General features: G+C 37.4%; 1 protein-coding gene across 4 annotated transcripts in view; it reads right to left on the bottom strand.

The window, feature by feature from the left end:
• Window positions 1-12,596, bottom strand: part of NEO1 (neogenin 1) — a 249,870-nt gene that overhangs the window by 188,499 nt on the left and 48,775 nt on the right. For all 4 annotated transcript variants that reach the window (XM_023193105.2, XM_023193108.1, XM_023193107.1 and 1 more), the window contains exon 2: window positions 497-814. In XM_023193105.2, coding sequence (XP_023048873.1) covers window positions 497-814 — 318 coding nt within the window. The remainder of the gene's footprint in view (window positions 1-496; window positions 815-12,596) is intronic.

Below are 12,596 nucleotides of genomic sequence, written 5' to 3'. Positions count from 1 at the left end.
AAAGTTCCTCTCTTTATAACTGTCTGCTCTCCACCTTAATATACACTCTCTAGATTTTAAAACAATCCAATTGAATGTCATTTCCTTGGTTAAGGCATCAAGGAACCGGGATTCTGACTTTACTGCAAGCTTTACAAAACCATATTAAATGGTTATGCTGGGTAAGATAGAAGTTGGCCATCAAAGTGATTTAATTTTCCTATACCACTTCCTCTGCCACTTCCACGTTTAAAAGGAGAAAAGAACTGCTCAGTACTTCTGATAGCAATATTAAGCCATGAAACATGCTACAGTTTATTCTCTATGGCACTGAGCAAGCCCTATAGCAAAGTCCCATACACAGAGTATATGCACGGTTGATACCTGTTAAATGAGTACATTTGTTGCTACTAATTAAATGAAAACTCCAAGAGAAGAGTGCTTTTATCAAGATGTACATGTTACCAATATTTGAAAATGCAAAAAAAAAAAAAAAAAAAAATCACTTAAAACTTACCTGCTACTGTGAGCTTGGCTGTTCTACTGACAATAGTTCCAAGACTCTCAACAGTGGCCACACACTGATAATAACCTTCATCAGGTTTATTGTGCTTGGAATGCACCACGTTGCTGATAAATAAAGATCCATCTGGGAGAAGCTGGCGTCGATCATCTGATACTAAATTTAAAAAAGTTCCATCTTTTTTCCATTCAATTTTTGGAGAAGGCTCAGAATATGCTGAACAGTTTAATATAACAGAAGAGCCTCTAACTGACAGTGTATCCACCGGCTCCACCAGAAAATAAAATGGCGTGAACGTTCTAATGTTGGCTCCTACAAAAACAAAGAAAAAGAACAAAGTTAAGCAAACCTTTCTTCTACTATTTCTGTCAGAAAATATATTACTAACAAGTCCAAAAATTATTAACTGTTGCTCTCTGGCTATGACACATAAATATAGTCATCTCACTATAAATGTCTAATAAATAAGATTTACTTTCAAGTAGGAAACCAAACTTTGATCCATTTAGAAGAACATTAGGGGAAAAAAAAAAAAAAAACCTTCTACCTGAGATAAACAAGCCTTGTTAAACGACATGAGTATCTAATAAAAGTTTTATTTCAAACCCTAGAATTAGATTTATAAATACTTTAAGTTACTGCATTCAAAGTGAAATTCTCTATTGAACATAAAGGAGGCAGAAAATTAAAATGATTCTTCATTAAGAGGTATCTTTTTATGTTTATTAGTTATTTGTATTTCTTTCATAAATTTACCATACACACACATTGTCCATTTTTCTAGTGAATGTATTCATCTGACTGAACTAAAAAGCAATCTGCTATCATATTTTACAAATATTCTTTTTTCCATTGGCTTTATAATATTTGTTATAAGAATAAATTTTAAGCTACATAAAACTAAAAGTTATGCTTAGGTCTTTTTTATCCCAAGATTATAAAAAATTTCAGCCTTGCTTTGTTCTATTATTTTGTGATTTTCTATATTTAATCTTCATCTAGAATTCATTTTAGTGTAAAGAGCACGGGAAGAATTAGCTTAATTTTTCTAAGTCCCTGTCAGTTCTTTGAACATGGGAAGAACAAAATTTAAAGAAAAGTATTTGCTATAAACCTTATATTCTCAGCCTGTTGGAAAGCTTTCCAACTTAAAGCTTTATCACTTTTCTTCAAGAAAACTTCTGATCAATTCCCTTGTAAACAACTCAAGTTGTCATCAGCTTTCTTCATGTGAAAAATCAGAGAAACCTAATCCAGCAAATGAAACTAAGACTGTTTTTCAAATATATCTACACCTCTTTATAATTTATTTACATTATGAATTTAAGGATGACACAAATTATATATTATATAATGAACAAATAGCTCTAAAGAAACACAAAACACACTGGCAGAGGGAAGGAAATAACATTCAATTGTTTTAAAAGTTTTCCAACACTTCAATGATAAACAAATTCTAATTCTAATCAGACTAATTACCCTTTCCCAAACACCACAGGCAGGTATTAGAAAAGAGATGGCTGGGCGCAGTGGCTCACACCTGTAATCCCAGCACTTTGGGAGGCCAAGGCAGGTAGATGATGAGGTCAGGAGTTCGAGAATAGCCTGGCCAACTTGGTGAAACACTACCTCAACTAAAAATACAAAAATTAGCCGGGCATGGAGGCACATGCCTGTAGTCCCAGCTAGTCGGGAGGCTGAGACAAGAGAATCACTTGAACCCAGGAGGTGGAGGTTGCAGTGAGCCGAGATCACGCCACTGCACTCCAGCCTGGCAACAGCGAGATTCCATCACAAAAAAAAAAAAAAAAAAAAAAAAAAAAAGAAGAGTTTCAGGACTCTATGCTCATTTAATGACCATAAAATTTATTTTATTTTTCAAGTCTTAAAATTCCTGAAAATAGCCGGGCGCGGTGGCTCAAGCCTGTAATCCCAGCACTTTGGGAGGCCGAGACGGGCGGATCACGAGGTCAGGAGATCGAGACCATCCTGGCTAACACTGTGAAACCCCGTCTCTATCCTGGCTAACACTGTGAAACCCCGTCTCTACTAAAGAATACAAAAAAAAAAAAAAACTAGCCGGGCGAGGTGGCGGGCGCCTGTAATCCCAGCTACTCCGGAGGCTGAGGCAGGAGAATGGCGTAAACCCAGGAGGCGGAGCTTGCAGTGAGCTGAGATCCGGCCACTGCACTCCAGCCCGGGCGACAGAGCGAGACTCCGTCTCAAAAAAAAAAAAAAAAATTCCTGAAAATAAGCCTAGAAATTTTTCAAAAGTAACCTGCAATTAGTTTCTTATTGCTATCAAAATGTTTATGTTGCATTAGTTTACTGGAATCATAGTAGAATAAACACATAAACAAAAAGGAAGTATAAAAAGATAGCTAGACTAAGAGAAATTACCTTTATATCTTTACTTTGTAACTATTAAATCTCTACGGTACCCCCCAAACTTAACTCAGAAACTTAAAAGATAAATGTGTTAGATTGGTGGCTAAAATATGCAAATTAAAAATCTGAAATACAGTGTTACTGATAATAAAATACACTTTATTTCAAAATTACAACACAATTTTTGCCATTTAAAAAAATACCCCCAAATTACAATTGAAATGTTTTGCAGTTTAACACTGCCTTTTTTTTTTTTTTCATTTTTAAAATTGAGCCAGGTTGAACAACAAAAAAAGTATATGTGTTTGAAAAATTAAGAGCGAATTACACTCACAGGAAAGCTTATAAATGCCTTTCAAAACCAAGGCACTTCAAAATGTTTACAAAAAATATTCACTCTACATTATTGAGAACACAGTGTTACTTAAATATTTCTGTATATCATTCTGTATTTTGTTCCCTCAGTAGGAGGGCAGTGACCTAAGATATCCTCTCTTCACTTAAAAACCCTCAAAGGCTTGCTGTTGCCTTTTGCAAAGAAAACTGAAGAAACTTCTTTAGTCGACTGCCCCGTCAGTCACCACCTGATCTAGCTTCTGCCTATCTCCAGCCCCATTGCATTGCTCTCTCAGTCAGCTCCCCATAGCTCCCACCTCTTCACACAAGCTATTCCCACCACCACTCCTTTTCAGTCAGTTCCCAGTCTTCCCTCAAGCTCAGCTTAAATACCATTTGCTCAGAAATGCTGTCTGTCCCAGGTGCCCAGGCAATGTTAGTTTTGCCTGTTCTAAGCAAGCTTGGTGTATGGGCTACCTACAGAGCACTCCAAATGTTCTTAATCTTCGAATATTTGTAATAACTTGTTAAAATAGAGAGGTCCCCAAACTTGCTTGGCTCCTGGTACCCTTATTTTCTCTGTAATTTCTTTCAAGAATTCCATAGGTCAAAAGAAACAGCTAACCATTCTATCTTTTTTTAACAGGTTCAAACAAATGAGTATCTATGTCCCAACAAATTAGCACCTTTTTGAAAAAATAATACATGCAAACTGAAATATATATATATAGTTATATATACGTATATTTTTATATATATTTCATTTTAAAATGACCACAATTAGTTACTATGGGATGTTTGCACCTATAGGGCCCTGCACAACTTCTAAAACTTAGATGCTGTGCAACTAAATACTGCCACCCACATTTCCTGTTCCACATTGATTTTTGCATAGTACTTGCTTTTTAAAACTGTAACCACCAAAAGTTCAACTTCACAAAGATATCACAGCTACAAAATGAAGATGGCACAATCAGATGTTGAAACTGTGAACTACCTTGAGCTAGAAGTTCATAGTGTCCAACAGATGTGGCCATGTTTCCCTACAAGTTTGAAATGACCCTGAGAGTTCTCTGAAGTGCCTTTGGGTATCTCAGGGTATAGTTCGGGAACTGCAGCCTTATGATCTATCTTTCTACAGTTTTCATTTGTTATATTCCCAGTACCCACCTAGCATGGTGGATGGTACCAATCTTGAGATTATATAACCAGGTAACTTCTAAAAACTTCCAATGGTTAAAGTATTAATGAGAGACTGCAGGTTCCATTCTAATAATGGCCACTCAGTATCACTCCCTTCCATGCTAAGACTTAATAACAAATAGTTTTTGTAAATTCTGATGAGTGTTTACAAAACTATATGGAAGAGCAAAAAAAAAAAAAAAAAAAAAAAGGCAATAAGAACCAAAGTAATTCTGCAAAACAAAGTAAAGGGACTCCACTCATTAGTTACCAGTATGTATAAAGCTACAGTAATTAAGCACTGTGGCTCTGGAGCAGGGGATAAAGACACATAACAGGCTATAAAGCCCCCAAACAGAGCTATATATATTTGGAAACTTAATATTTAGTAGAGATGACATTTTAAATCGATTGAGGAAAAGGATGAACTAACTACTCAATAAATGTTACTAGGACAACTGGTTATCCATATGGGAAAAAAATGAGATTCCTACTCACACCCTGTAATAATAGTAAAAGCACCTACGTACCAGATAATGTTCTAAATATTTTCTACATATTAACTACTCATTTAAGCTTCACTGTTGTCTTATGAGACAGGTACAATAATCAGTCCCATTTTAGAGAGGAAAACAAAAAACACATAAATGTTAAGGACTTTGTCAAAGGTCACACAGGTAGTAAATCACAGAACCAGGGTCTGTGACCTTATACTACATTATTGTTAGCTATTTGTTCATTATCTGTGATCTTATATTACATTATACTACAATGCCACTCAATACAGACATAAAAATGTATTCAAGGCCTATAAAAATGCAAGTGATAAAAACCTTAGAAGAAATTTTAGGAAAATACAAGGATAATCCTGGAGTTAGGCAACCTTTTAAATCAAAATAGGAAACTCAAAGCTAGAAGAGGCATGTTTTACTTTACTGCATTAAAAAAAAAAAAAAAAAAAAAACTTTTTATGGTAAAATACCGTAACAAAGCAAAAGACAAACAATGGATTGGGGGGAAAATTGTGCCACAAATAACAAATAAAGAATTTAAAAGGTTAAACTGCTCAATATAAAAATGGGTGAAGCTGTGTTCCAGTAAACCTTTATTTATACAAATAGGTGGCTGGATGGATTTGATCCATTTATTGCAGTTTGCTGATCCTTGCCTTAGAATATGATTCAGCAAAAAAATGAGTGAGCTATATTTCAGTGATGTAGAATGAGTTCTGTGAAAAATGAATAATGCAGCTGAGTGTAAATTATATAATTTCATATGTATATGATTATATGGGCATTGAGAAAGGTAGGAAAAATGTACACCAGGCTGTTACTACTGATTACTGGGAGGGGAAAGATAGGAGAAAGGGAGTGGAGGATAGACAAAATAGTTCCATGATAAAAATCATCTTGTATGTATAATCCATTTACAAATACTACACTGGCTGGGTACTGTGGCTCACCCCTGTAATCCCAGCACTTTGGGGGGCCAAGGCAGGTGGACTGCTTGAGTCCAGGAGTTTAAGACCAGCCTGGGCATCTCCACCAAAAAATAAAACAAAACAAAACAAAAATTAACCAGGAGTGGTGACTTTTACCAGTAGTCCCAGCTACTCAGGAGACTGAGGTGGGACAATCACTGGAGCACAGGAGGCAGAGGACACAGGGAGCCAAGATTACACCACTACACTTCAGTCTGCATGATTGAGGGAGACCTAGTTTGGGTGACTGAGAGAAACCTTGTCTCAAAATAAATAAATATATATATATTATATCTTCATATGTGGCAGGTGTGATGTATGTTTACACTCGTGTAAATACCTAAAGAAAAACATTTTTTTAAATGGTCGCCAAAATAGGGATTATCTCAAGGATTTCAGTTGATTTTTAGTTTTTTCTTTCACCTTTGGTATTGTCTAAATATTTTACATAAAAATAGTATTACTTAAGCAGAAATATAGCTATCTTCATAAACTTATACACACATACAGTCTGCACAGGAGAGGAACATTATGAAAAGTCTGGGATACATTTGTATGCTGAGATTAAAACAGTGTCAAGATACATAACTAAAAAATTTACGTTCAAAATATGTAGAGTATGACTCTTCTGATATTAAAATACGTACACATGTACAGACGCTTGTATGCCCATATTTAAATGCAAATACGAAGGGAAAAGAATAAAATAACAATTACTGAACAGTTAACATTGTTTTCCCCCTGGGGAGAGTAGTGGGTTTGAGCTGCCAACGGAGAGCGTACCAGGAGAACACTTTTTACTCCACGTATTTCTATAGTGCTACACATACATATATATATATATATATATGAACAATTGCATACACATTCTTCTTATCTTTTTTTTCAACAACAAAAATTTTGTTGGTGGTAGTGGTGAACAATCCTTTGCTGGGAACAGGAGATTATTTTCTAAAAGATCTATCACCATTTTCTTTACCCACTTTTTGTTACAATAAAAGGGTTATCAAACACTCACTCCTTAGTTGACTTTGTATAAAAACTGTCCTATACTTCTCCCCAGGGACCTGACTCCCAGCCACTTATATTTGCTTAATTTTGGTTTAGTATGGCCAGAGTCACTGGATTCCATTTTGAAATAGGTTTAATGATCCTATCTAATATCTTCTACATTTCCAAGTCTCTTCAAATTTCTCACTTCTTAATGGAATAGCTCTCACTTCTTGATAGACTATTCCTCACATTCTGATAGAATACTTCACACTTCTTGATAGAATTCCATCTTACGGAAAGAAAATATCCACAGGGAACTTCTTTCTGTTGTAATTCCCACCAATATCAACAAATCATATCATGCACATATCATGCGGTGCATGTCTTAATTGTGTGACCAGTAATAATTCTAAACTTTATTGTACCCAGAGTAAAACATTAACATATGGTATTTGAATACTTGCAGAAATAAAATGAAATCTGTCTTATTGCCAAAAGAGGTTGAACGTTTACTAGTAGCAGAAATGCAGGGCAGAAGGATAAGCAGCATTTTTATATACCTACAAATGTCAGCATTCTGTATAATACTCATGGTAAGAAAAGTATCACTTTATTATAAGAAGCTAAGAGACTACTGTCAAAGGACTTCCTTTTTTTTACTACTTGTTAATGTTTCTTTCAACCATCCCATCCCTTCTCGTCAGTCTCCAAATCCTACATTTCATCCATCCTGATCCTTTAGGGTCCACTATCACTATGCATTTCAGACTACCTTGCTTCAAGTTCTCACCTACCTTAGAAAATTAGAAAATTAAAATAATTTAACATTCAAAGATCTCAACAACATTCAGGTTACCAACTAACAGCAGGCAACACTTAAGAGTTAAACATTTTCTACACTGTTTTGCTACGTAACAGTTACTGTTTCTGGTTCCAGAGCTCAAGCTCTCTCTGCCCTGCACAGCTAATTTCTCCAAAGACTGATCTACCTCAGACACATTACCTTCCCTATATTTCAACTTTACAGAACCCACTCCTAGGGAAAACATGTAATTAACTGTTAATATTATACAGATCATTTTAATTGTCTGATAAACATATACACTTTTAAAATTTCATGGCATACAAGTATATCATAAAAACAGTGAATGTCAATGTCTAATCAAAGCTAGATCTGAAATTCTTGTTCAGGATCATAATGTCCTATAGGGAAATTCTAGAGAGATTCAATTTCTATACAGTAATGTACTTTGATACATTTTTCTAATTTATAGTGACTACCTTCCCAATCACTCCCCCAAAATTAAAAAACAATCTAAATTCCTTTATTCCACAAACATTTATGATAATAAGAGTACTTTCCTTTTCTTCAATTTTCAGCCTTGTTCTTCTCCCCCCATCTCCCTCCCTGCAAAAAGACACTAAAAAAAACTATGGGACGGTAAAGTCAGGCAGACATGTTTTTGAATCCTAGCCCTTCTGTGCTAGTTGCTTAATTTCACTCTGTATCTAAAATTTCCTCCCCCCACCAAAAAGGAAAAATTACGCCTCCTTTCAAGGAAATTTCAGTGAAGATGAGAGAGAATCTGTGTAAAATACTTCACTGCTTGGCAGATAACAGGTCCTCAGTAAATAGTAACTATTCATAGTTCAAAAACCTACAATATCTCCCCCAAAATCGCTAACAATCTAGGACCTCGGTTTTCACAATCACATTTTAGAAACTGTTATGTATAAAACAACATGGACTGTATTTTGACTCATATTTTAACAACTATTACGTGTAAAATAATATTAAGTGATCTTAAAACCAAATTTGACCATCTTTCTTCCCTAATCTTTCAAGAACTCCCCAATACAGCTAAAATAAAATCCAAGTTCATTACGATGGCCTACCTACAGGATCTGGTTCCTGCCGCTTTCCAACCTAATCTCGTACCACACTTCCTCTCACTTCTCTTAATGGGCTGTGAATAAGCCACATTATTCAGTCTCTCTAACAAGCCATGTCCTTTCCCACACTGGGGCCTCCCTATGTGCTATCCTCTCTGCCTGAACACTTGCTCTGCACCCACTCTCTGTCACACGGCTAGCTTCTTCCTTCATGTTTTAACCAAACTGTCCCTTCTACAGAGGCCTTCTCTAACAACTATTTATGAAGAGATGCTAGTCCTCTATCCTTCTACCCTATGTGTGTAATCATCACAGCAATTTTACTTGTTTGCTTTTTCCTTTTTTCTAAGGTCTATCTTCCCATGGGCAGGCTGGACTATCAGAGAGTATTAAAAAGACCGCTGATTTGCCATGGCTATTTGCACCTTGGTTTTAGTTTGTTGTTTCATTTTATTATTTTTCAGGATCCTACAGGTATGAAAGGTGCCTGGGCCAAGATGGAATCAAGTATTAGCGATTCTTAATGACTGAGGATAACATCAAATCTCCATTGCTTTTTCTAAGATCAGCCTTAGTCTCCAAAATTTGATCTCGAAATGACTTGAAGTCTGTCCTTTGTAAAAATGTTTTATGTAACCTTCTTAAAGTACCATAAATAACTAAAGTTAATATTCTATATAATTTCTTCATGATGTGCAAGAAGACAAGGCGCAATGTGATAACCTGCAGACAGTACCATTAACGTTCTAACCAGTCACCTGGAAATTCTCCAAAACAATTCTCAGGAAAAGTATATTAATAATAAACAATCTTAGCAATATTTAGCTCATATTTAGCTATACTTTAGCTCAAAACTTGGGGGGAAATCTGAATTGGTCATTTTTCATTCTGCTAGATGAGAAAAATATAAGAATTTTCACATTAATTACAGAACGTTCATGAAAGCTTTTGGGGTTTGGTGGTGGTGTCTTTTTGGTACAGACAGGGCCTCACTATGTTGCCCAGCTGGTCTCAAACTCCTGGCTTCAAGTCATCCTCCCACCTTAGCCTCCCAAAGTACTGGGAATACAAGCATGAGCCACTGTACTCAGCCTGGAAATATCTTATAAGCCACTTTTTAATACTGGTGGCCAGAAGATTCTCCTGAGAGTAAGACCTAATACAGATGCGCATTCACCCAATACTGTTGCAAAGTCTTTTAAATTTCTGAAACAAGTATTTTTTCAGTTCCACATTTGTTATACTGATGAAAATATGGCTGCAATGATAATACAATGTAAAAATTAACTCAGAGGTACAATCCAATCCCCTGAATCATGGCATTGTTTTACACTGTAATATTCAATTACCACCATTTCATTTTAGCAACATCGTCTTTAGGAATGCTGATTCAGTGAATGCTTACAAAGGCTTCAACTAACTGATACTTCTTTGTTTAATGATGTTTTATTTTTCTACAATGAGCAATGATACTTTACTAGTAGTACTCTAGGTACCAAATGTTATATCACAGTAAACTGTCAAGTTATTTTTAAACAGGACATCTCCTTTGCAAAACTTCATAAAATACTCTCTTCTCTAACTTCCTCAGTTATTACTACCTAATATAAGACTGGATAATCAACAAATCTGGAAGCATGCTAAATAATTCTGAACTAGATACAACTACACTTCATCAATCTTCAAGATCACCTTAATTTTGAATGTGAATCTGTTTTACCTTACTGCTACAATTACATAGGTTTCTGCGGGACAGAGGTATTTATTTTACAAAGAAAAAGCAACCCAATATATTGTAGCTCTCAATCTTTTGTGAGCTTAAAAAAGCATAATTATAAATCTCTCATTAACTCATTGCCATTTGCAGAGATGCTGGGTTTTCCCATTCATTTCAATAAATTATGTTAACAAGGGGAGAGAATGCTTGAAATTAAAACTCTCCTAAAAAATCTAGTTCATCTTATTGGTTTAGAAAGTCACTACAGGGGGGCGGAACAAGATGGCCGAATACGAACAGCTCCAGTCTCCAACTCCCAGCGCGAGCGACACAGAAGACCGGTGATTTCTGCATTTTCAACTGAGGTACTGGGGTCATCTCACTTGGGAGTGCCGGACAATTGGTGCTGGTCAGCTGCTGCAGCCCGATCAGCGAGAGCTGAAGCAGGGCAAGGCATCGCCTCACCTGGGAAGCGCAAGGGGGAAGGGAATCCCTTTTCCTAGCCAGGGGAACTGAGACACACAACACCTGGAAAATCAGGTAACTCCCACCCCAATACTGTGCTTTAAGCAAACGGGCACACCAGGAGAATATATCCCACACCTGGCCGGAAGGCTCCCACGCCCACGGAGCCTCCCTCATTGCTAACACAGCAGTCTGCGATCTAACCGCAAGGCAGCAGCGAGGCTGGGGGAGGGGCACCCGCCATTGCTGAAGCTTAAGTAGGTAAACAAAGCCGCTGGGAAGCTGGAACTGGGTGGAGCTCACAGCAGCTCAAGGAAACCTGCCTGTCTCTGTAGACTCCACCTCTGGGGACAGGGCACAGCTAAACAACAACAAAAAAGCAACAGAACCTCTGCAAACGCGAACGACTCTGTCTGACAGCTTTGAAGAGAGCAGTGGATCTCCCAACACGGAGGTTGAGATCTGAGAATGGACAGACTGCCTGCTCAAGTGGGTCCCTGACCCCTGAGTAGCCTAACTGGGAGACATCCCCCACTAGGGGCAGTCTGACACCCCACACCTCACAGGGTGGAGTACACCCCTGAGAGGAAGCTTCCCAAGTAAGAATCAGATAGGTACACTCGCTGTTCAGCAATATTCGATCTTCTGCAACCTCTGCTGCTGATACCCAGACAAACAGGGTCTGCAGTGGACCTCAAGCAATCTCCAACAGACCTACAGCTGAGGGTCCTGACTGTCGGAAGGAAAACTATCAAACAGGAAGGACACCTATACCAAAACCCCAGCAGTACGTCACCATCATCAAAGACCAGAGACAGATAAAACCACAAAGATGGGGAAAAAGCAGGGCAGAAAAGCTGGATATTCAAAAAATATGAGCGCATCTCCCCTGCAAAGGAGCGCAGCCGATTGGCAGCAACGGATCAAAGCTGGTCAGAGAATGACTTTGACGAGATGAGAGAAGAAGGCTTCAGTCCATCAAACTTCTCAGAGCTAAAGGAGGAATTACGTACCCAGTGCAAAGAAACTAAAAATCTTGAAAAAAGAGTGGAAGAATTGACAGCTAGACTAATTAATGCAGAGAAGGTCATAAACGAAATGACAGAGATGAAAACCATGACACAAGAAATACGTGACAAATGCACAAGCTTCAGTAACGAACTCGATCAACTGGAAGAAAGAGTATCAGCAATTGAGGATCAAATGAATGAAATGAAGCGAGAAGAGAAACCAAAAGAAAAAAGAAGAAAAAGAAATGAACAAAGCCTGCAAGAAGTATGGGATTATGTAAAAAGACCAAATCTACGTCTGATTGGGGTGCCTGAAAGTGAGGGGGAAAATGGAACCAAGTTGGAAAACACTCTTCAGGATATCACCCAGGAGAACTTCCCCAACCTAGTAGGGCAGGCCAACATTCAAATTCAGGAAATACAGAGAACACCACAAAGATACTCCTCCAGAAGAGCAACTCCAAGACACATAATTGCCAGATTCACCAGAGTTGAAATGAAGGAAAAAATCTTAAGGGCAGCCAGAGAGAAAGGTTGGGTTACCCACAAAGGGAAGCCCATCAGACTAACAGCAGATCTCTCAGCAGAAACTCTACAAGCCAGAAGAGAGTGGGGGCCAATATTCAACGT

Source organism: Piliocolobus tephrosceles, chromosome 6 (genome assembly GCF_002776525.5).
Source record: "Piliocolobus tephrosceles isolate RC106 chromosome 6, ASM277652v3, whole genome shotgun sequence".
Taxonomy (NCBI): domain Eukaryota; kingdom Metazoa; phylum Chordata; class Mammalia; order Primates; family Cercopithecidae; genus Piliocolobus; species Piliocolobus tephrosceles.
This window is presented reverse-complemented; position numbering and strand designations above follow the sequence as displayed.